Raw genomic sequence first — 22,685 nt, 5'->3', positions numbered from 1 at the left:
AAATTTATAGCCCAGCTTATTTTCCATGGACTGAATTTACTGATAGCAGGAACAACCGCACAGTACAGCATCTTCTCTGGGTGTCTTTGAAGAAAGAACCAATGAGCTAGTGTTGGTTTGGGCACAGAAAGGTGTTGGAGAGGCCAGCACAGAAGCTGGCTTCATCCTTATGGAAACTCTGGTTTGAGGACTCTGAAGAAATTAAGAACTGCAGGGTTCCAGAGCTGGATGTGGTTTCCAACATGATGCCACAAAACATTTGTATACATGACGTAAAACAAAGATATTGCATGGGGAAATAGAAAAACTTACTAAGTGCTCATACCACCTTGCAAATATTTGTGGTTTGTTTTTTTTTAAACAAAAAGCAGACTTAGGAAAAAACAATATAAACCCATTTGTCAGGTAAGGTAAGAAACACACAAAACTGATATTAAAAACCAAGTGCACATTGCCCCAAACATAAGAGTAATCAAGCATATGTTGTGGTAGCAATTCAATAAATCCACAGAAATAATATCCTGTATTCAGAATTGTAAACATTTCCTATAATTGCAGGGTCCCATGGGATGCAGAAGGGATGCAAAGAGGATTTCAAAGCAATGGAACAATCAAGTGAATAACCTACATATCTTTATTACATTCAAATGGAGAATTTTTCATTGGACAGGGTTTCTTTTTTTAACCAAGTGAATTGTTTAGAGATGATAGTGAGTCAAAAGAAAAACTTAGAGATTCTTAAAACTTCAATGTACAAAAGTATTAGGACCAGATGGCAATTATAAAGATGTCTCCAGAATAGTACATGAAACAGATGCACTGTGTTGGACAATAGTCACCTTATTATATTTAAAATAAAATTGTGTGAAATGTTCAGAATTGCCTAAAGGAATCAAGTTCTCTTTCCAAAAAACACAGGTTTCTACTTGCTTAAATATGAAAAATGTCCTTTAAGTTACTTCATGCTTTGTTTGATTTGAAACTACAAAGCCCAGTGATATAATATAACCTCTCTACAGCTGAACAGTACAAGGTTAATTCAGTTTCCTTAGAAGAGTGGAAGCTGTATTAGCATAGCATATAGAAGAAAGGTGAAGCTGTTTTTAATGAATATAAATCAAAAGCTAACAATTTGTACAAAAAGATAAAGGAAGCAAATGGACATCAAAGCAGTATCTACAGTCAGCAGAGGTAATAATGATGTTTTAAGTATATAAGGGGCTTTAAATGTATTAGAAGCAAAAGAAATCCAAACAATACTAGCAATATAGCTTTGAAAGAAAATGATGGAGTTATCAAAAGGAACTTCACTGAATATATAAATGAAAATATTAAGTAGCTGTGGAGAGGGCCTTTATGCCTGGCACCTCCAAAATGCTGTTTGCAGTTCTGGGTCCACAAATCAAGAATGAGTTCAAACTGGAGGGGGCTCAGAAGACCCACAAGAAAAAAAGACAGGAGTGGAAGGTGCATTTCACAGCAAAGGGAGTCAGGAAGCTCAGTGTGTCAATAGGTTAAATGCAAAGATTAAGAAGTGATAGAAATCGAGAAACGTCAGTCTAGTTTTCGTTATAATGAGCTATTCAAGCTGGGTGCCAAAGGCTAAGAAACCTCCAGAGCTGGCTGTGTCAAATTCAGACAGGAAATTCACATTCCCCACCACTAGTGATTTTTAGTCTGAAAGGAAATGTTTTTTTAAAAAAGATGCTTTCACGCAGTGGTTCTCCACCTGATCAGACTGCAGCCTGTCCTTGACTCACATTGCTGAGCTGAAACTGCTACAGAGGTGATATGGTTTTGCTGTCCTGGTATCACTGTCTCCCGAGCAGCTGGGAGCTTCAGCGTGCCAGCACTGCCCCACAGGTCAGGTGAGGACGACAGTCCCTGCGGACCCTAACCTGAGCATCCCAACTAAAATGGCTCTACACCAGTGCAGATCAGGCATTTTGACTTCAGAAAGCACTACCTTATACTTTTTGCCCACCATTAATACATAATGATGTATAACCCCACCCATGTTGTTTCCATGTGTGCTTTTAGCATCTTGTACTTCATAAAATCTGGTAAGTAAAGTAACAAAGCGGTGTACATACGTTTTACATGAGATATTTCCAAGAGATAGTTTAAACATGCATACATTTTAATGTTGTAGACCGTTTCCATATCAAATATACTAACTTAAACTGTCAGTATGTTCATAGCGAAGACCTGGCCAACTCCTTAGAGGAGATCTGAAAGCCTAGTGGTTTGTGAGACAGTGGCATTTGTGCTGTCTGCGCTCTATCCTCAGCATGAGGAAGGGCTCTGCTCCCCCTTCAGCCCCCAGCTTCCTTTAGTACCTCTCAACGGGTGATCTCAAATGCTTTAACTAGTATCAATTAATTACGCTTCAAATTGCCCTGAAGAGAGACAGACGTGATTATCCCCCTCTGTCATTACACCCAAGGTTAAATGGAGTCAGGAAGAGGTTAAGTGACTTTCAGGGTTCACAATCCTGCTTGGGGAGCAGGGCTGCAAGGTGCTGACTCCATTGATTCAACTGCAAAACCATCAGGCCCTCAGAGGGCTCAGCACGTGGCGGGATGGAGCCCTCAGTGTGCAAAGTGCAGAGCAGGGAATGACTTTCCAATTCCTCATCTCTGCTTGAAATCATCACCGTCTAAATAACAGGGGTAGATACCGTCCCCCATTATTGGTTTTTAAATGACTGCAATTCTAAGCAAGTGAAAGCAGCACATTGCACAGCTATCAAAGCAAACCCGGGAGCTTGTAGACCGCAGAGTAAAGCAAAGCCTGTTTCCACTTCAAGAGTTCCAAGTGATTAACTAGAATTAAAATGAGAATATTACTTGGTCAATCAAGGAAAGACAGGCCACAGACAGTAATTGCACAGATAAGAGCTGAAAATGGGTATAACTGCTTAAACCAACACAATTCGTGTAGCTACAGAAGTTATTGAATCCACAGGCAAATTTGAGAAAGGCATTTGGAGATATTACAGAAAGGTTAATTCGCTTTTGTTCTGCCAGTAGAGAATTGGAGGGCCTTTTAATTGAGCATCTGGAACCAAAGCTCATTTTATGACATGACCTGACACGTAGCATAATCATATTTCCAAGACACGAGATATTAGTAATTGAAAGGAGGGCGATTTGTCCTTTGATTTCAAAAAGGTCATGAGGTTTTCAGTTAAGCATCAGGTCAACCAGGGCTTGCCCCACTATTAACAACAACAGGCAACCTACTATCAATTTCACAGCCTGCTGGTGGGTTTTGATGCATTTTTTTCCAAGCTATCTGAACTCTTATTTTGCAACACTTTGGGGGTATACAGAGGAGATGAGGCATACAAAAAAATCAAATCTTTGGAAACCCAGCCTTAGACATGAACAACTGCAATAGCAGCAACAAAGTCATCAGAACAGGCCAAATTGCAAAGGTGAGGAGAAAGACTCAGCACAAACTCTTGGACTGTTTCATCCACTACAAAAGGCAAGGATATGACCGACTGCAGTGAATTACAAATGACGTGACCGCACCTGGCATTTGGCAACAAGCAATCCTTTAAGATGGAAAGCTGTACAGCAAGCCACCTCTGGACAGAAAGGGTTAAAGAGCAATAATTACATCCAGAACAAAAGTGTCAGTTCCAGCAGACCTGGATTTTCCAGATAAACTGTGTCATTGGCCCGCATGGCATAAACGAAGCTGGTAACAGAGGTTAACCAAGTCAGCATCAGCCTTGGTTAACTGCAAACATAGTTAAAGAGCAAATGAAATCATTTTGCCATCTAACATGCCAGTGGATGCAACAGGAAATCAGAAGATAAACTGCTCTGAGTTAGCAGCGTTCCGGCAGAGCACTGGGGGAGGCACCATTGAATTACACCTACGCTAAGTGAGGCTCAAAAGCAGCCCCTGTTATGATAATGTTGCATCACCAGAAAAAGCATCTTATTGGAAATGGGTTTGACGACAGTGCATAAGGGTGGGTGGCATATTCATAGTTAAATGTCTCCTAATGTACCTCACACAGACTTTACACGACATTGCACCAACACAGCTGTGTGTCTGCAGGGAGAGAATTTCACAGGGCAAGGGCATGCACTTCCCTCCTCTTCCCCTTCTCACAAGCCTGAGCTGTTTATATACAGGTAATCTTCACACCAATTCAAGCAGCTGTAACATTTTAGTGTTGCGACAGATTTAAAGCATGAATACTGTTTTACAAAACAAGAGGAGCTGGAACACCCTGACAAATTTAAGTTTAATGCCACAGCTCCACGACAGCCACCTCTGAGCACTTCCATCACAGCTATGTGCAGTCCTGTGAAGTGCCTCAACTTCTGAGTTGAGAGCAGTTAAAACTGTTCTCTTGGTGCTAATTAATATCCTCAACACAAACACTGGGACTAAGAGCAGTTCTGCCAGCCTGATTGCAGAGACCACTCTATAAATTCATCCTTTATCAAAACCAGCCTGTTAATGGGCTCTGTGGCATCAGCACTACTTACACCAACAGGAATGCACCTCGCTAACACAAGCCTGAAGCAAGAGCACCACTAATGCAGGAGAGAAACCAGTTAGCGGCAGAGCTAACATCAAAATTCTGCAGTGCCAGCCCACGCAGGATTTAAAGCCTCATTATCAGAGGGTCCAGACCTCGCTTCTGCCTCAGTCAACAACCAGAAAATCCTTCCCTACAAGGGTTTTTGCCTTGAAATGGATTCTTTCTGTTCAGCATGTTTTTAATAATTTTTTGATAGCTTAAGCTTCATTTACAAACACGCACATTTTGTTCAGGCTCTTTCATACAGCCTCCTAATCAAAACTTTACCAGATATGCTTGCAAGCGACGGGAAAACCTCTTGGTGGGAGCCAATCCGAGGCCATCATGGGACACTGCATTCATCTGTGTTGCTGCTTTGCCCGCTGCATTTGGACCCATTAACTCAACTATTGAGTATTTTAGCACCCTCCATGCATCCTTCATACAGAACTATGCCACGCAGGTCTGCTCAGCGCTGAGACCCAGACCGGTCATCTCAGGCCCAGCAGCCACTGGCTGAAGCCTCATGGTCAGTCAAAATTGCCATGTTTTGTTACAGCAGTCCTGCTTAGCCAGAACAGAGCATTATCTCACCAAACTTTCCTGTGCAAAGGCTGAGATACAGTGCAACCAGCTTTGTCCCAGCATACTTCAAAAAATGGGAGGGTTGAAAAGGAAACAATACCGCTTTCTTCAGAACAGGTTTTTGATGACAGCTTGGGTCCCACAAGCAAGCTAGCAGGGCTGGAGGAGCATACTGGCCTCCTGGCTGTTAGCATTAATAGCCAAAACACCTTCTGCACCCGCTCCGCACACAGTGCAACCCATTCTGGCAAGGACTCTCAGCTAATTGCTTTTTTGTTGTTGTATATTCCTCGATGCGTAACTCGGACAGAAGAAACTGGGCAGTTTTTACTGTGAAAAGACAGAGAAGGAGCATACCAGGATACAGAATGATTAATATTTTGAATAAAACCTGTGGGTAAAATTAATGCAAGTTTGCTTTAGCTCTCAGCATTTTATGCACTGCTGATGAAACACACAGGGATGGGCAGGACTGATTTAGTCAGAACCGAAAAAACGTGATCCCTATTTGATTTCTTATTGCTGAAGAAATCTCTATCCGATTTCTTTCTTACTTCTTACTGATGGCCAGATGACCCATCAGACAGTGATGATGTCAAGACTCCTGCTTGACTTGGAAGACGAAGAACTCTCTCTGTTTTACATCAGAACAATACCCGGGTACCATCTCCCACTAACAGCTTAGAACAACACACAGCCTTTTAATGGCTCAAACACCATCCCAAAGTCTTCTGTGATTTTATCAGATGCAATACAGGTTAAGCGCCCTCATTCACTTCTTCCAGCCCTGAAAGAAAAACCCTACAAAAAATTTAAGTGAAGAGCCAAGGACGCTGATGTCTCTTAATTGCACATCCTCTTGCCGCAGTACAGTACAATACAAAAATACCTCATTAAAATCATCCTCAGTAGGGTTTATTTCTGGGTGTTCTTTGCGTAACCCCTGTGGGTCAGGCTTCACCAGAAAATAACCTTTTCCAGGTGACAAAAATAATTTCCAGTGAAGTGAAAGTTTCGCTGCTGAACAGAGAACCGGAAATCAGCTCCCAGCAAAGTATTTATTAAAAATACCCATTCTGCGAACCCTGTTGAGTCCCACAAATTGAGGCCATTTGGCAAGTTAATAACATTGGCAACTGCCACCCTTACGAACCATTAAAAGGGAGCATTTTCCCCCTATTATTTCTCATTGCTGCTGAAAGTCTTTATTTTTTAAGAACGCTTATTACCTTGTGTTTTTACAAAAGTAGGAACTGAATGAACTTGCTCAGTGCCGAGCCCTTCCACTAAAAGTGACTGATCTAAAAAATAAGTGTCCCCCCTGGTCATTCAGACCTGTTAATGACTGGTCTATTATATATAATTCCTGTTTCTGACACAGTTGATTCATTTGTAGTCTCTTTGGAGGCAGCAATCTCGACCAAAAAATGATATGAATGTGTTTTCATGTGTTAGTCTCTCATTCTTATGAGCCACAAGTGGACAGCTTCTGTTTCTGTGCAAGAATTAGTAGTTATTAAGGCTTTCCTATTTAGAGAAAATCAGAACTTGATGGAAAGGGTAAAAAAACCCCCAAACCAACAAAACAAAAACAAACCCCAAAACAAAACAAAAAAACCACTGTGTATTTCAAACTCCAGTGTTACTATTCCTAGAAACATACAACATTGCTGTGGTTGGAAGGCACTTCTGGAGATCATCTATAGTCCACCTCCCCTGCTCAAAACAGGGTCAACTAGAGCAGGTTGTCCAGCACTATGTCCAGTTGGGTTCTGAGTATCTCCAAGGATGGAGACTCCACACCCTCTCTGGTCAACCTGTTCCAGTGTTCAACCACCCCCACAGTAAAATAAACCACTTCCTCTTATGTTTAAGCAAAATTTCCTGCATTCCAATTTCTGCTGTTGCCTCTTGTCCTGTCCCTGGGCACTGCAGAGAAGAGTCTGGCTCTGTCTTCTTTACCCTCCACATTAGGCACTTATGCATACTGATAAGATCCTCCTGAGCCTCCTCTTCTCCAGGCTGAACAGTCCCAGCTCTCTCAGCCTCTCCTCATATGTCAGATGCTCCAGACCCTTAAATCACCATCACGGCCCTTCACTGGATTCACTCCAGTATGTCAGTGTCCTTTCTGTACTGGGGAGCCCAGCACTGGACACAGCAATCCAACTGTGTCTCACCAGCGCTGAGTAAAGGGGAAGGATCAGCTCCCTTGACCTGCTGGTGATGCTTTGCCTAATGCAGTTGAAGATGTCCATCTATGGAGTCTGTGTCCCCAGCTCTGAATTGTTTCTACAAGCGCAGAAAAGACCCAGCGTAAGTTTGAGGGAGCATCACCCAAGAATAGCTAAAACTTGACAGTCACATCACCAAATTATGACATCAAAAAGGCCTATTAAATCCCAGGGATGAACAAGGTAGAAGAGGGAACCATGTGAGTTTTAGTTAGATATGTGATGGTCATTAATTTGGTATGGGTCTTTGCATTGCCTCAACAAGAAATTCCATGTAGGACTCCAAGGGCTTCTCCAGACAGAAGTTTGGGTTATAAACACAGTACACTCCTGAAAAACTATCTGCATCTCCATATTTCATTGAAAAATGCTCACCTAGCTTCAATCACATTTTTTTCCCTTAATTCAGTTTGAGTAATGCAGCAAAAACATCTCCAATTGAGAAGACATGTTATTTACTGGAACTTTGTTGCCCTTTGTGATTCTGACAACTAATCACAACTAACTGCTTCTATTTTGCAGTTTTCAGAGCTATAGTAGGAGGAGGTTAAAATTTAATGCATTAGCGAATTCAAATCTCAATTATCTGGGATAACAGAGTGAAGAGAGCACATAAAAGTAAAAATGCAGATAAAACACATTCAGATAAGCTATATGAACAAACAGCGAGGCCACATGAGAAAGAAGAAAGAAAAGTCAGTGCATTGATCCCAGAAGAGGCACTGATGCAAACTGGTCAGTCCAGGATGCTAGGCGTTTAATGCTGCGAGTCTTGAAACAAGCTCTGGACGTAGACCACAGACGTGTGTGTACTTCTGGCCATAGCTGATTAAGCACTGCAGTCTAACTGGGCTAGGCTGGATCTATTCTTGTCCATTTGGCTCACTCCCCGATTTGGTCCACAGCCCCCCAAATCCTGATCATCCACATACCAGACTATGTATGTAAACCAAACCATACTCAGACTAGTTGTCTCCTCTCCCCATTTCTGGATGAAGCCAAGCAGTTACTAAAGGAAACCTGGAGTAGTTGATGGTATCCAGTACTCCAAGGAATGGAGTCTGTGGAGGTAATACAGACACAGATCTCATAAACCCTCCCAAAATGCCTCTCAAATGCTGGTGCAATAAGCCTGCTGCTTTCAAATGCTCCTCAAACCCCTCATGGCAGTCCCCAGGACACAACACATACCTGTGGCATCATGCTTCACTTCAGCAGACTGCATCATTGCCCTCTTATTTTAGGTATTTTGAACTCAGAGATAAGGGAGTGGGATGACAATTACATCTTAGGACCACAAGAGCCCCACAAGGGTCCAGAGAAGAGCCGGGCCAGGTGCTGTGCAGCACAGATGCCAGCAGTCTGCTCCAAGTGCTAGCCCTGAGAAGCACTGACAAGTGCCAGCCCGCACCATGAGCCTGCATGGCGTGGTGGCCACAGAGGGTACAGACCTACCCAATGGACACCTGGATGAAGAACAGCTCCAAGGCAGTTATTAGCACAAGTAGCATTAGTTTTTCTACAGCTGGCACTTTTGCCCCAAGTCAGTACTGGGGACCTGCCCCTACTGCTGCCTCCTGCCCCAAATCAGTTATTACAGTGCACAGAGATGTCACCGGGGAAGAATGGGAATGTGAAATCAAGAACATCGCTCTCTGTGGGTGTCAAGTCCACAGGAGTGGATTTTTTTTCCCCAGTAATTTCAAGAGTTTTGATTCTGATTCTCAGTCCTTAAAATATTCCACAGGCACCAGGAATAACCTTTATGCTTCACCCATGTTCAGGGTGATGGAGTAATGAGCTCCCCATCTTTTCTATGTGGATGTAGCAGTCTTCTCTTCCGGAGCTAAATCACTGTGAACCACTGTTTAGTACCATTAAAGCACTGCTCAGCTCAGTCCAGAGTTATCAGCATAGCAGCAGATTAATGGTTCTCCTATACATATTAAGTAATTTGGACTGGAAGCTGCCACAGAAAAGCCAGATCTCATTTTAATTTGCATGTAAGATATATATCTGTGGCCTTTGCCTAAAGGTTTGTCACTCGAGCTGAAAGCTTTACAAAGGTCAGAATATTCAACTTTCCGCTTTAAATTCTAATGACAGATGAGAGATACATTTCTTAGCATAAATATTTATATATAAACATACTTTATATATGCATGTATACACACACCTCCAATCTTAAAATATCTCAGCATATGTGTAAGTGTAACAAATACTGTCATAGAGTCACAAGTGAATGGAGTAACATACTGTGAGTCTGCACTGACCTAAGATGTGGATCTGAATAGAAAAAGAAAATTATTTGAGATAATGGGGCCTGGCAATTTTAGCAGTGTTCCTTCTGCACTAAAATAAGCAAGTTAAGACTAATTGGCAATGTAAGCTCCAAGAGGTCTCAAGATTGAGAAAATGGTAAACAAAAGCTAATCTATCAAATTTAGCAGGAGGCACATTATCACTGCAGAAAAGCTGAAAAATAGAATGATTTGTACCATTCTATTGCATTAATGATTATTTCACAGAAACCAGAGATTTAAAATATTCATCTGCTACTTTCCCCTGCACCCAGCAAAGGGCAGCCTTGTTGTACTCCCTTTGTGCGCCTGCTTTCTGCTTTGCACACAGACACTTCCACATTTAGAGAGAACAAAGCTGACAAATCAGAAACTGTGCATGACCCACATACTGACAACACAACAGCAACGCTGACTGTCTTAGGAGTCATGGGAGGGCCAGAAGTGGTTCCAGTTAACACCTCTCTGTCCTGTATATAGGTGGTCCCATGCAGCACTGTATCCAAAACAGTGCAAGAAGAACGTGTCTGAAGGGCAGCCTCAAAGGACCCAACAGTCTTACATCATGCAAGCCTTGCTTTTACAGCCCGTTCATACAGACAGGGCCAGGCTGATCTTTACTCACCCCTCCTGGTGTAAGGATGGAAGTCAACCCGCAAACAACAGTATCATAATTAGCCCATCAGGCAAGTTGCCTCATGCTTTCAACCCTGAGAGCTACATACTCATTGCACGTAGTGTCTTTGCTTTAAACATGGCCTTAAAAAAAGACCAAGAATTTAAGTGTCTTAAAAAGATGCAGCTAAAAACCAAAAAGGAAATAAATCTCTCTCTTCCACAGAAAGTCACTCATCGAGTAAAGAGAACTCAAGAGACTGCGAACTCCTGAATTTTACCATTTCATGTGCAATCATTTGATTTTAAAGTTACTGCTTGCTCTTAACCAGTTGAGGTCCATGAATCAGAAATTCCTGGCACATGGGCAATTTTTAGTCAATAGGTGCTGGGAACTGGAGTTGAGAAGGGATTAAGTCCCTTTCCCTTTTCTTTTACAACCTTCCAGAAATCTCCCTTCTGAATTGTACCCCTCCCTTCTCCCACATCCCACATCCAGCAGGGCTTCGTGGGAGCCCAAAAGCATTCATGTTTAATTCTCTAATAGAAAAGCAAAATAAGGGGCTGCCTGATTAAACATTAAGGACCTGAGCTTTTTCTCCCTTTCTGGAAAATACCTTCAGTTTAATGGGAACAAGTTAGTAACTGCTTATCTGAAGGTTATCCATTAATTGCAGGGCTGGCCACGTGATAGGGAAGAATTTTTCTTGCATCTGGGGGGGCTGAGTCATGGTGCTATAAAAGCAAGTTAATTTAATATTAAGTGCCAGGATTATCTTCTCCCTTTGACAGATCCCTCAAAAGTTATGAACCTGTACCAAGTCTGCCTGTCTCTGGGACAACACAGGAAAACAGAACAGGTCCCTCTCATTCACCTAATTTATAAAGGGCCTGATTCAAAACTTCTCTAGAAATATTCTCAGGAGCTTCAAAAAGAAAGTATGCGTGTGATGCACGCAAAACAATCTGGGAGGAGGAAGCTATGCCCATATTCCCAGTGGAGATTTAAATGTAGATTTATTACAGACAAAATTTATTCCATCAAAATTTGTTCTCAGCCTCTGGGGACTGATTCCTCCTACACCACTACATCGATTTCACTACTGAAGCACTGCACTAATGAGTCAGGCTCTCCATGTCCGTTGTGCTACTACAAAGGATCACATTTTGTTATATGGACCATAAAACGCAGCAGAGGAAAATAAATCTGTTTTGGTTTTGTACCCCTGCCTGCTTTGGTGTCTGCATTAACGCAGTAACTCTTTAAATAAATGCCGCATACTGTTTTGTTTCTGTTTATAAAGATACAAACGATGGTGCCAATGATGGTCCCATGCAGTTATATTCAGAATCAGCTCTTTACCCTTAAAAGTCTGGGGAGAGCAAGGGAATTAATTCAGGATTTCATAAACTGTAGGGTTTATAAAACCCATCCACGTAGAGAGGTATTTACTCACATGGTGCATAGAACATGACAAGGGTGTGCTTCTTCTTCTTCAAGGACTCCCTGAAGTCTTCTCCAGCAAGGTGGATAACACTAGTCTGTTTCTCTTCCCATGCAGGCTCAGGTGGAGGTGGTGCTTCAGGACTAGAAAAGAAAGGAAATGAGATTGTTTTGAAAATGTTTCTGGAAGCAGGCAAAGGGGCATCACGTCCTGGTCATAACTACCATGAGGGAACTGAGGCTGAACAATCCTTCAGGGTGCCTGTGCAGTAGAAAAACATGCTTGATATTTCCAACACCAGATAACAACAAAAAAGGTGCAAGTTAATTTCTGGAACTCAATAAAAACATAATTTAAGTGATCATACTCAGGCATATGAGTAGGAACGCAGAATAAAGATTTCCTACATTGCATCCAACATCTGGGTGGAAAAAACATTGCTCTTGTATCACTGTGCCATCCATAGGCATGAATTGAGAGGAACAGCAAGCAGGTGGAATCAAAAGGCAACCGATACAGAACAGCATCTTCCATTCAAAAATCCTTTTTGTACTCTTTATCACTATCATGCAAACTTCTATAAAGAAATTCATGACCTTCTCTTTAATTCAGATATTAAAGCCAGGATGCAATAATCAGCATCGTTCCACTTGGAAGACTGGGGTGACTGAACTGGAATATTTTACCTTGATAAAGAGAATGTCAGGTTTCAATTATGACTGCACATACTGACTAGATCAGAGCAATCCCGCACATCTAGAGCGCCTCTAACAAAACTTCTGCTATTCACCAGCTCACAGACTTCTCTCAGACTCATTAAATTCATTCCTGCTGTATCTTAAATAGTGATTACTTATATAAAATCATCAGAATGGTGCCACAGTATAAAGACCTTCATATGTCGCCTTGGTAATAAATTAGCTTTTCAGACTTTCCTGTTACTTTGAATGACACCATTTTAAGTTGTATCAGGTACATAAAAACCAAGTGGAGAAAAACTCGATTTTTAAAGTCCTACTCAAGGTCACTTGGTGGACATCCATCGTATTTCCATCGATACCGATTTGCCAGTTGTTAGCAAAAGAATTAGGGCAGCTGGTCTGAATTTTCACACGAACACAGTCCGTGTGAGCTATCATCGATTACAGTTACAGTCAGAGGTGTGACTTCATCTCACCCAGACCTTCCCATGCTGACCTGAAATAAGCTACCCAGATACTGGTAACAACCTAGTGCGGCAGCACAGACTACAGTCACCACAGAGGGACTGGAGCCAAAATCCACATGGCTGCGACTAGACCACTCATTGGGATAGGATTACACAAGCTGTACTTTTATCTCCAGCCTGCACCCCAGATGCATCCCCATTTCCACCAACTTCAGTGCAGCTGTGACAATTTTATCCCTGGTCAGCAAACAAGGATCTTACTCTATTGCATCTCTAGTTGGGAGAACATCCAGCAGCCAAGAGCAGGAGACAAGTTGTCTGGGTTTCCCCTGTGTTGCTGACTACCTCAGGCTGCAGCCAAAAGTCTTCCAGAGGCACAGCACGATCCAGAAAGGATTAACACCCCTTCCCCTCTTCCTCATTGCTTATTCACCTGCCAATATGTACAGGCAGAGTCAACCTGTTTAACTCAATATAAATCACGCAGCGCTCAAAATACTCCAACAAACTGGTGACACTAGGACAGTGACTTAACATCTAGTATTGATACAGCAGCCTGGAGCCTGAGTATGCAGGGAGGCCAAGGAAATACTGTATCTAAATGTAAAATATAGATAAAACTTCCCAACATGCTACAAAGATGCTGCCAGACCATATCTATTACCTGATTTGAAGCACTCAGAGATGTAATTTGAAAACGAAAAAAAAACAACAACCAAAAAAACCCCACACAAGCCCCCTCCCTCCACCAAATAAGAGGGGAAAAATTAAGATTGCATTCCTCACACCAACTGCACTTAACGGTTAAACGATTTAAAAACTTCAGAAAACGCTGGCAGTTTTTTTCCCCTTGAATAATGCAGAAAATACATTAGGCTTACAGTACCTAAAGGAAATGCGTATTTTATTCCAGAATACTTAAAGAGAGAATTGTACCAGCGATTTACTTCTTTGAAATGAAATTATTTTCATCATACATCAACTTAATTCTGCATATTTTAGCACACCACCCAAGAAAAGTTGGTTAGTGCAGACAAAGGTGCTGTTTTTGTTGGTCTCTCTGGCTTTCCTTCAGCCCCACGTAGCTGATATTCTAGGCATTGGCTCCGAAATGCTGGAAAGAGAAAAGTACAACTGCAGAAATTCAGTTACTAACAGTGAAATCTGCTGCTTAGTATAAAGAGGGAACAACAAATGTTCTGTTTATTTTTCAGAGCCATTGCTATTCCTTCTCCAGTGAGAGGCTTAGGGTATATTTGAAAAATATTTATTTTGGGAAAGAAATACCAGGACAACTATGAAAAACCCCGCAGCAAATAAAGGATTTGGTGTATTAGAGACCATAATTAACATACATGTTTGTATGGCTTTGAATACTGGAATTCAATTTGTTTTTGTTAGCAAGGGATTTAGGCAGTCGATGAAGCTAGGTTTAAGATTGACTTCCTCACCAAAGCAGCCTTCAGGAGCCAGCAATCAGGAACCCAAACACGATCTCAGACCCTTGAAACTTACTTTAGCAGCCAGTCGATGATCTTCTTCTTTGTTCTAAGATGTGGCAGAGTGTATTTCTCCTCTCCATCCTTAAAATACTTCAAAGTGGGAAACCCTGAGATGTGATATCTTTCTGCCAGTGCCTTGTTGACGGTAGCATCGACTGCTGCAAGGACACCTGGACTCTAAAACAGAGACCACTATCTGTAAATCCCAGCAACATACACACACCCCTTTGGCAGGAAACAGTGGACTTGGGGGCAATCACTCAAGATCTAGGTGCCTTCATTTTCTCAGGTACTCAGCACAGACACACAGAAAGACACAGAGGACTGATGCAAAACCATGAAGGGACATCTTATGGACTAAATGTAACCAGAGTGTTACCTGTTCTCCTCCCATTTCTGACAGGATTCCCTGTATATAATTCACTTTATAATGCTTAAGAGCTGTTCCCAGGAGTGGCACTTCCTCCCACAAATCCCAGTTTCTCCCAGAAGAAATGAGCATTGTTAAAGACAAGTTTACTTGAAGGCAAATTCATCTTTCCCTAACTTGCAGGCATCTTTACATGGACCACCTTTAGAGTCACAGGAGAACAGACACTTGTAGGGTGTGATTCATCTGATCTTTGTTTTTCTCATCTCCTCCTTCTCCAACAACTACAAAGGGACTCTAGATGTCTCCACTGAAGACGCTTAAAGTATGGGGGAGACTAATCCTACTTCTCCTCTTGCATGGCGTACGTAGCGTGAGACTGAATCAATAACACTAATACTTATATTATTGGATCTCTCTTCTCCAGCCACGCTGATGGAGCACTTAAGATGAAGCTAATGGAGCGATGCAACCATAAAACCAGGGTATTTGAAAGAGGGATCAACCCCCTTTGGTTTTTTTCCAAATCTAATTCATAAATAAAAGCCTATGTTTCTTCACATTCGATGCCTTTAAGTAAGGGGAAAAAAATCCATTTTGGATTTGATCATATTATGTATAAGGCCTACAGCAGAACACATAAACATTTTTCCATTTTGTTTTCGTTCAAGACAGAATGTTCTTTCTAAGACTTTGGCAGGGCTCATGCATTAGCGATGAGACTGTACTTTGGAAGCACATTTTGAAGGGTCCTGTGGGAGGATGAGAACAGCTGAATTTGTTGTAGGGAGAAAAGTCACTTTTATTACTCCAGTTATTTATTACTGATTATTTGAAGGATATAATAAAGGAAATTAGCTTACATCACTGGCTACATGGAGAAACTCTGCAGCCTTCTCATATTCCGGCTTCATTTTCTTACAGTGCCCACACCCTGCCAAAAAAAAAATCCAATTAAGTTGTACACTCCATGGTTATTCATTGACCCATCTAGCCATTATCACAATCCAAAACCATGTGGTAGAGATTTACTAGAATTTAGCGTGCATTTTACTTAATTTATTTGTAAAGCCGTAGTATGATTTAGGATTTTTCCAAAGTGGTCACTATGGTTTAAACAAAGAATTTAATCTATTAAAAAATAATAATAAGACCCCTGAATTTGCACCCACACCTGTTTCCTCCCAGAAAGTACTATAAACACAGTACTTGTCAAGCCCATCACTTCCAGCATGCTCCTGGGTGAGGCACAACCTCACCTGTTTCAGTTTCCAAATCTTTATCTGCTTTAAAACGAAACAACACAGGCCCTCACGTGACTTCCTCACTTTAAGCAGAGGCTTATACTAGCACAGCTTGAGTAATGTAATTTTAATTAAACTGCACTGATAATAAGCCCTGCTTTACAGTGGTGCAGCATGTCCCTCTAGCAAGGATTTGCACTGATTTAATCACATCAGTGTAATTACACCACCACATATGTTCTCAACATAAGCAGGGCCTGTAAAACCAAGATAATGGTGCTTTCTTGCTTGTGCGAAGTTCTCCAGAGATCTGCCATTACTTCACTGCTAAGTGCTGACATTACGATAAAGTAAAATAAATGCATGAGCGAGAAAAGCTGATTTAAAATAAATTATTTGGGTGTAAATTAAACTGCTTTCAGCCGGTGCAATTGCTTCCAGGCAAGCTGAACTTTCAGGATCAGGTGAGGCTCCTGCCATGACGTGAAGTTACGCTTCAGCACCTACGGCGTGATGCTGGGCCTCCGGGACAGCCCCTTCCTCACCCCCACGCAGCCCCCGCTATTGCCCCCGAGGGACCAGCGCACTCGCAGTCCCCGCAGGGTCAGAGCAAGGGGACGGAGCGGCAGAGATCGACACCCGGGCAGGGTGAGGGCTGGCTCCCGCGCGCAGGCTGGAGACACAGAGAGCTGTAACAAGGCGCATGGCACGACCCAGACGCACTCACTCGCCTGCCCCGGTGCAATGTAATCTCAACGCAATCCCTCGCTGCACTCTTTCCTCTTGTTTGCAGCAGCAGTCAGCTTTTCTTTCTTCAGCCGTTATTGCTGGAACGGGCACTTGAAAGCCCAGACTTTGCTGAGCTTTTGAAAGTAGTATCAGAAAATACAGCTAGAAATCTGTTTCAATGCAGCTTCAGCAAAAGCTGTTTCTGAGGTGTATGGGCAACAGGGTTGGGACTATTTTTACACCACTGTCTAAAAGAAAATAAACCAAGGACTCAATCTCAGCACTGCTTTGATTCCCACTAATGGGATGACTGCCGAAGCCAGCAGATGCAAAGCTAAGCCTGAACTCAACCAGACAACCATGTTCTATACAGCACAAGTCAAAGAGCGTTCACAGCCAAGAAGCAATAGGACATCCAGGCGTAACTTCACCACAGCAAACAGGGACTTCAGCAGAGCTCCAACCACCACAGCACACCATGAAACACTTTCAGGGCATGTTTATAGAACAGGGTGGATACATTTGAATAAAGACTGCAAATCCCACCTGAGAATTACAGCAAATACCCAAATGGTTGATCCCAGCCCAAACTCCAGTTCAAACACCAGCTAAGATCCATATCGCTCAGTCATCTGCATAGCGACCACAGCATTAAAAAGCCCCACATCCTTCTTTTGAGCAAAACCCAATGCTTTAATGTGCTAGGAGCAGCAGAACGAGGGGGTCTCAGCTGGAGGAGGAAGCTTTGCTTTGGTTTTACACAGTGGCGGAAGCATGTGCCACCAAGCTGGGAACCTGACGTGACAGCTTCAGAGGTGAATGGAAAAGGCTGAGGAAGAGTTACTGTCTCAGCACTACTTGTCTTGGTTAAGAGCATGAAAGAGGCTGGCAAAATGATTTATTTGCCACCCACAGAAAACTTGCAGGCATATGGCTTTGTGGAAGGGGCTGACAGTTCCCTTTGACACCTGCCCGAGTTGATTTATTTCTCCTTTTAGGAGCAGGGAACTTTATTCATTTTGTGCTCTTCCTCACTTCTAAGCAAAAGGCATCTCAAGTCCCAGCTCAGATACCTGGGAACCTCTCTGAATTAGCTAGCTCAAATTTGTACAAAAAATATTTTTTTGCAGGGGTAACTTCACCTTGGTGGGCTTTACACAGCGTGTCCTGAGATAAGGTATCCACACAATCTACACTGTATTCCACAACCATTAATATTAGATCTGGTCAACCAAAAGCATCAAACAACCCGAGTTTTCACAAACCTATGCAGAGAAAAAACAAACAAACGAGCTAGGCATACTTTGCCCAGGAAATAAAAAAAAAAAAACCCAACAATCTAAAGCATCTGAAATTCATGTAAGTAATATTCTGGAGAAAGATATCCAGACTATGAAGTGTCACCGTTCCGGGTTCTTTCATGAACATCACACAGACACGGCACTACTGACTGCCACAAAGCTAACTCACTCATGCTTAAAATAAGGGGAAAGCAGGATCAGGTCTTTAAAGGCACTTAAATGCAAACTGAAGTCCTTAAATCTTTATCATGCAATGCTTGTTCCATCCCTGACAGAGGACAGCACAATATGCCAGCCTGGAAAAAAAGCCACCACATTAAACTGAATCCGAAAGAGGGACAACAAATCTTAAGAGCTTCTCCCATGATAAATGATGCTTCTCTGGCCATCTTTATAAGAATTTTGATATTGCGTGCTACAGCCTGCTTCCACCTACCATTGCAGAAAAGGGGAGATAGGAATTAGAAGTCAGACCTACACACTGCAGATCAATTAATCTCTCCTATGATTATTTATCCTATCTTTCAATAATCCTGTGAGGATTGCCATTAAATTCTCAAGGCCAATGAAAAAGTCATTTAAATTAATTCCAAGGTCACTGCCTCTCCTTTGACTGCTACATTAGGTTGTTCAGCAGCAGCTGTATCTCTCCGGGCTAAGTTCCTCTAGTTTTAGACTTTTTCTGTTCATAAAATGAATGGGAAAATAACAACAACCCTACAGGCCCTTAGCCCAGGTACTCCAATGTGCTGCATAAGGTCTGCTGGGACAGTGGAAGGAAAGTCCGCAGGTCTGTAGTGGGCACCTGTGATAGATGTGCTCTTAGAAGACGCACTGTCGTGTCAAGTGTATACTGACATTAAAACTAAAAGACTAAGCAAGGGAAGCTACTCGTTCAATCCCAGGTGAGAAGAGAAAGGTTGCAGTCAACACAAGGATGCCCCGCAGCCTACTCCAAGCACTGACATCCTCTGAGCCCCTCTGGGTCATGACTGGGGGAAACACCCAAGGGACTTGTAGGTGTCTGCACAAAAGGACTCCCACAGCCTCAGTCTTTTCTCGCAGAAAAGAAGTAGCTCCCTTGGAAGTGCAAGTCAGTTACTCTCCATCCGGCAGCAGAAACCAGTCAGGGTTCAGTGCCTGGCTCTGCTGAACAGTTCTGGACAACTCCTTTGACCTCTCAACACCTCATCTTGCTCCTCTTGCGCAAAAGGAGCCCCAGGCTACAAGAGCCAAGGTGCTCGAATAGAAAAGAACACACGGAGTAAGTGTAAAGGAGGAGTGTTACAAGACAGGAGAAAAGTCAAAGCTTACAAAAATCAGTGCTAGGACATCTAGTACAGGACAGGCCCTTGCTAACCATTTTTAAAACAGATATCTAAATGAAGCAAGGATTCAGTTTTCCCCGTTTATTTATAATCAATCTTCTCATTTGCACTGCGCAGCCAGGCAGATAAACAGCTCCTTCCTTCAGTGCAGTCGCTGTCACACAGCTTAGCTCAGCTGCACCCCCAGAACGACAGCAATCACAGGTCACCAAATTGCCCCAGTGCAGAGAAGTCACCTCCCTCCAGAATCCCACTGCAGGGCAGAGGGACGAGACTTGCTCAGCACTTCGTCCTTCCCAGAGCGCGACCATACTCAAGTGCAGAGGCAAAGGCCAAGTGTGGACAGAGCGATACTAACACGCAAGGGCCAGCAGCACATGGACAAAGGGAAGGTTAACAAATGTACCAAGCAACTTTTTTTTCCAAGTACATATGTGTATTTGTTTACAGCAGCCTGTTTGGCACCATGGCAAAGACACGATACAGAGCACAGTTGCTCCAAACATTTTCAGAAGTGAACTAATGCAAACACTTCTGCTGTTAAAATCAAGTTTTGCCTGCAGAAGATAGGCAGAAAACCAGTCAAGCAGCTCCAGCTAAGCTCCTGCATATGCTGTCTTAGTGCTGTCCCCAGAACATAAATCTCTGTTTCTCTCTGTCATTCACTGTTTGCTTCTTTCAGGTTATTATGGCTACACAAACAAACACCATGCTTTTGGTCACGTCCTCTCATTTCAAGACAACATTGTCCGAGGATCTGAAATGTATGTGACAAGCAGAGATAAAAGCCAACACCCAGGCGGTTGTGGACAAGGGATTTCTGACATGAAGAACCCTAGAGATAAATTAAATTGCAAATAAAGATTTTAAAGAATCATCACATTTCTGCCATCGACAGACTGCTTGAGTACTGTTATCACGTACCAGCTATTTATTGTATTATGCCAGCTCTACATCCATCTATAGCTGCATACCAAAAATACCTCCATTAGCCTGATGAGAAAACAAATTTGAAGCACAAAGTATGTCCTGCTTTCAGCAAGTGGGTCACTGGCAGCTCAGACTACGCTCATGGAAGATTTACAGACAACTTCAAGAAAAGAAAAAAAATTCAGATGCACCTTTGCTCTTTAAACATTTAATACCTGGGGATACACTTTTGGTTTCTCCATTCCTAATCCCAGAGGAGCAGTGACCTCTCAACACAGCAGAATAGCCAGCCCTTATGCGTGCCCTGTTGTTAACTTTGAACATACACCTGTATATATAAAACGCAAGAGTATGTGCATGGCAGGGAGACATAATCCTTGCAGCCAGGGCAAGGATACACACAAGTCCCAGCCCTCTTATCACCTATGCGAGAACACAAATGTATTCTCTTCTGCCATGGAAGTCTTTAACATGCAAAGATTTCTTATGCATTATGTAAAAGAGTAGCTCTATGGATTGACACGAGGCAACTTACAGTTCTTTCACCAGTGTAGGAGAGCATAAACTACAACAGCTGCAGATTCCCTTGCATAATTTAGCCGTCTGCATTGCAGACATCTGATGGGAAATCATCCACAAATTTGGCAGGGGGGGAGGATGACAAAAGCAGCTGTTTCTCCCTGTAATCACAGGTACAAATTTGCAACCGTGTTGGTTGTATGTTCACTTAATAGTCATAACGGTCATAGCCATCAGGCTATGCCCAGATCTCCACGTTTCTTTAAAAAAAAAAAAAAAATCACCTTATGAAGGATCAGGAGCTCAAGAAATTTATGCATCCTTTTCCCTCTGGGTACTTAATCCCACCAAACCGTCCATCTCCTTCTCACCAGCAGCACTGCCCACCCAGGTAAAATTCCAGATACCTAAAGACAAAGATGTTTCAAGGCTTGATGCTTTCTTATAAGATCAGAAGAAGCAGCTTCAACACCTTTAACATGATATAGAATTCAAATTTTCAACAGCTAGAAATGTGTGCACACATACACAAATTCAGACCCCCCACCTCACTACTGTACTTTTAAAGGTAGGTTTGATTTGACCAAGTATTACATTGCTTAGGGATCAGTGACAAGCAAACAGCTTTATGGCTTTACAAAAGACAAAGCCTGTGAAAGGTCAGCCTGGAAAAGACTCTGAGGAACTAGAAATACAGAATTAGAAGGAAAATACTTCAGCAGTTTGGATTATATTGCAGTCATGCTACATTTATGCGGTTGCAGCCTAACGCCTCGGCTGCGTGGGCTGCACAGTTCATCCCAGTGACAGGAGCGCAGTACAGCATCTCATCTCCACCATTATCACCATCTCACTGGCATTGCCACAAACTCACAGTGCAGTCAATCTGTGCGTGCAATGATCTGTGCAAATCCAATCCCAGCATGCGCACACAGAAGAAAGCCCCTGCCTGCTTCCAGCAGCTCTGCAGTGTGAAGTTGGGGCACAAAATGACTACAAATTGGTCACCCCTTCTCTTATCCGTATGACTTGCTGAGGCAGTAGTGACCCCATCCCAGCCACCGTCTCTCTCAGGAGGACCTTATGCATGTGCTGCAGAGCACACACGGCAGGCACAGATGTCCCTGGGGGAATGCCTCAGGGCACTGAGAAAAATAGAATAGCACAGCATGGGTCACCACCAAACGATTCAGATGGACACAAACAAACTCCTGATCAGGCCACAGGAACAGGCCAACACCACATGAACTACCTGACACCTGCCTGGCACATGGGCATGCACACTGAGCGAGCCAAGCCTCACCTGCCTACTTGATCACCTTGGTTGTAGAGGTGAAAGCATTTGAAATCCAATTCTCGATCATCTTTTCTATGCTGGCATAACTGTTTCCCCCCCAGCATCACTGAAACCACTCAGCAGAAGATTCATTAACAGCTTTAGACAGTTACAGTACGAGTTCAGATTATTTATTTTTTTTTAAAAGACAGTCAGACCACTGCATTACATAAGATAAATCAGAGCAAACTGAGAAAAGAGCTTAACCAAACATATCCTCCAGGAACCCCATCTGCATCCATGCCGTACTCACAGCTCTGGCAGAAGGGCTACCTTCAGCCAGCAGCATACCTCGGTAGAGGAAGGCTCAGCACAGAGCGGGAGGAACACCGAGCGGGTCCTGCAGGCTGCCTCCACAGGATTTAAAAGATGACAGCTCTGACGACCTGCATAACACATGCTTCTGCCTTCATTTCTGGTCACACTGGAGCATATTTTCTTTTGACGTAAAGGCTCAGGGGAAAGGGTGAATATCCTCCAAGGCTAACCCCAGCCACAGGCTGCTACCTCCCAGGGGTCCCTGAGAGTTA

The 22,685-nt window shown here is 42.8% G+C and overlaps 1 protein-coding gene across 1 annotated transcript in view; it reads right to left on the bottom strand.

The window, feature by feature from the left end:
- PDIA5 (protein disulfide isomerase family A member 5) overlaps window positions 1–22,685 on the bottom strand; it is a 103,934-nt gene that overhangs the window by 18,240 nt on the left and 63,009 nt on the right. Inside the window, 3 exon segments of the mRNA XM_076340604.1 lie at window positions 11,741–11,871; window positions 14,412–14,575; window positions 15,632–15,702. Of these exon segments, the coding sequence (XP_076196719.1) occupies window positions 11,741–11,871; window positions 14,412–14,575; window positions 15,632–15,702 (366 nt within the window).

The sequence above is a fragment of the Aptenodytes patagonicus genome, chromosome 6 (genome assembly GCF_965638725.1).
Source record: "Aptenodytes patagonicus chromosome 6, bAptPat1.pri.cur, whole genome shotgun sequence".
Taxonomy (NCBI): Eukaryota; Metazoa; Chordata; class Aves; order Sphenisciformes; family Spheniscidae; genus Aptenodytes; species Aptenodytes patagonicus.
The sequence above is the reverse complement of the archived record's forward strand: the minus strand, read 5'-3'. Positions and strand labels throughout refer to the sequence as shown.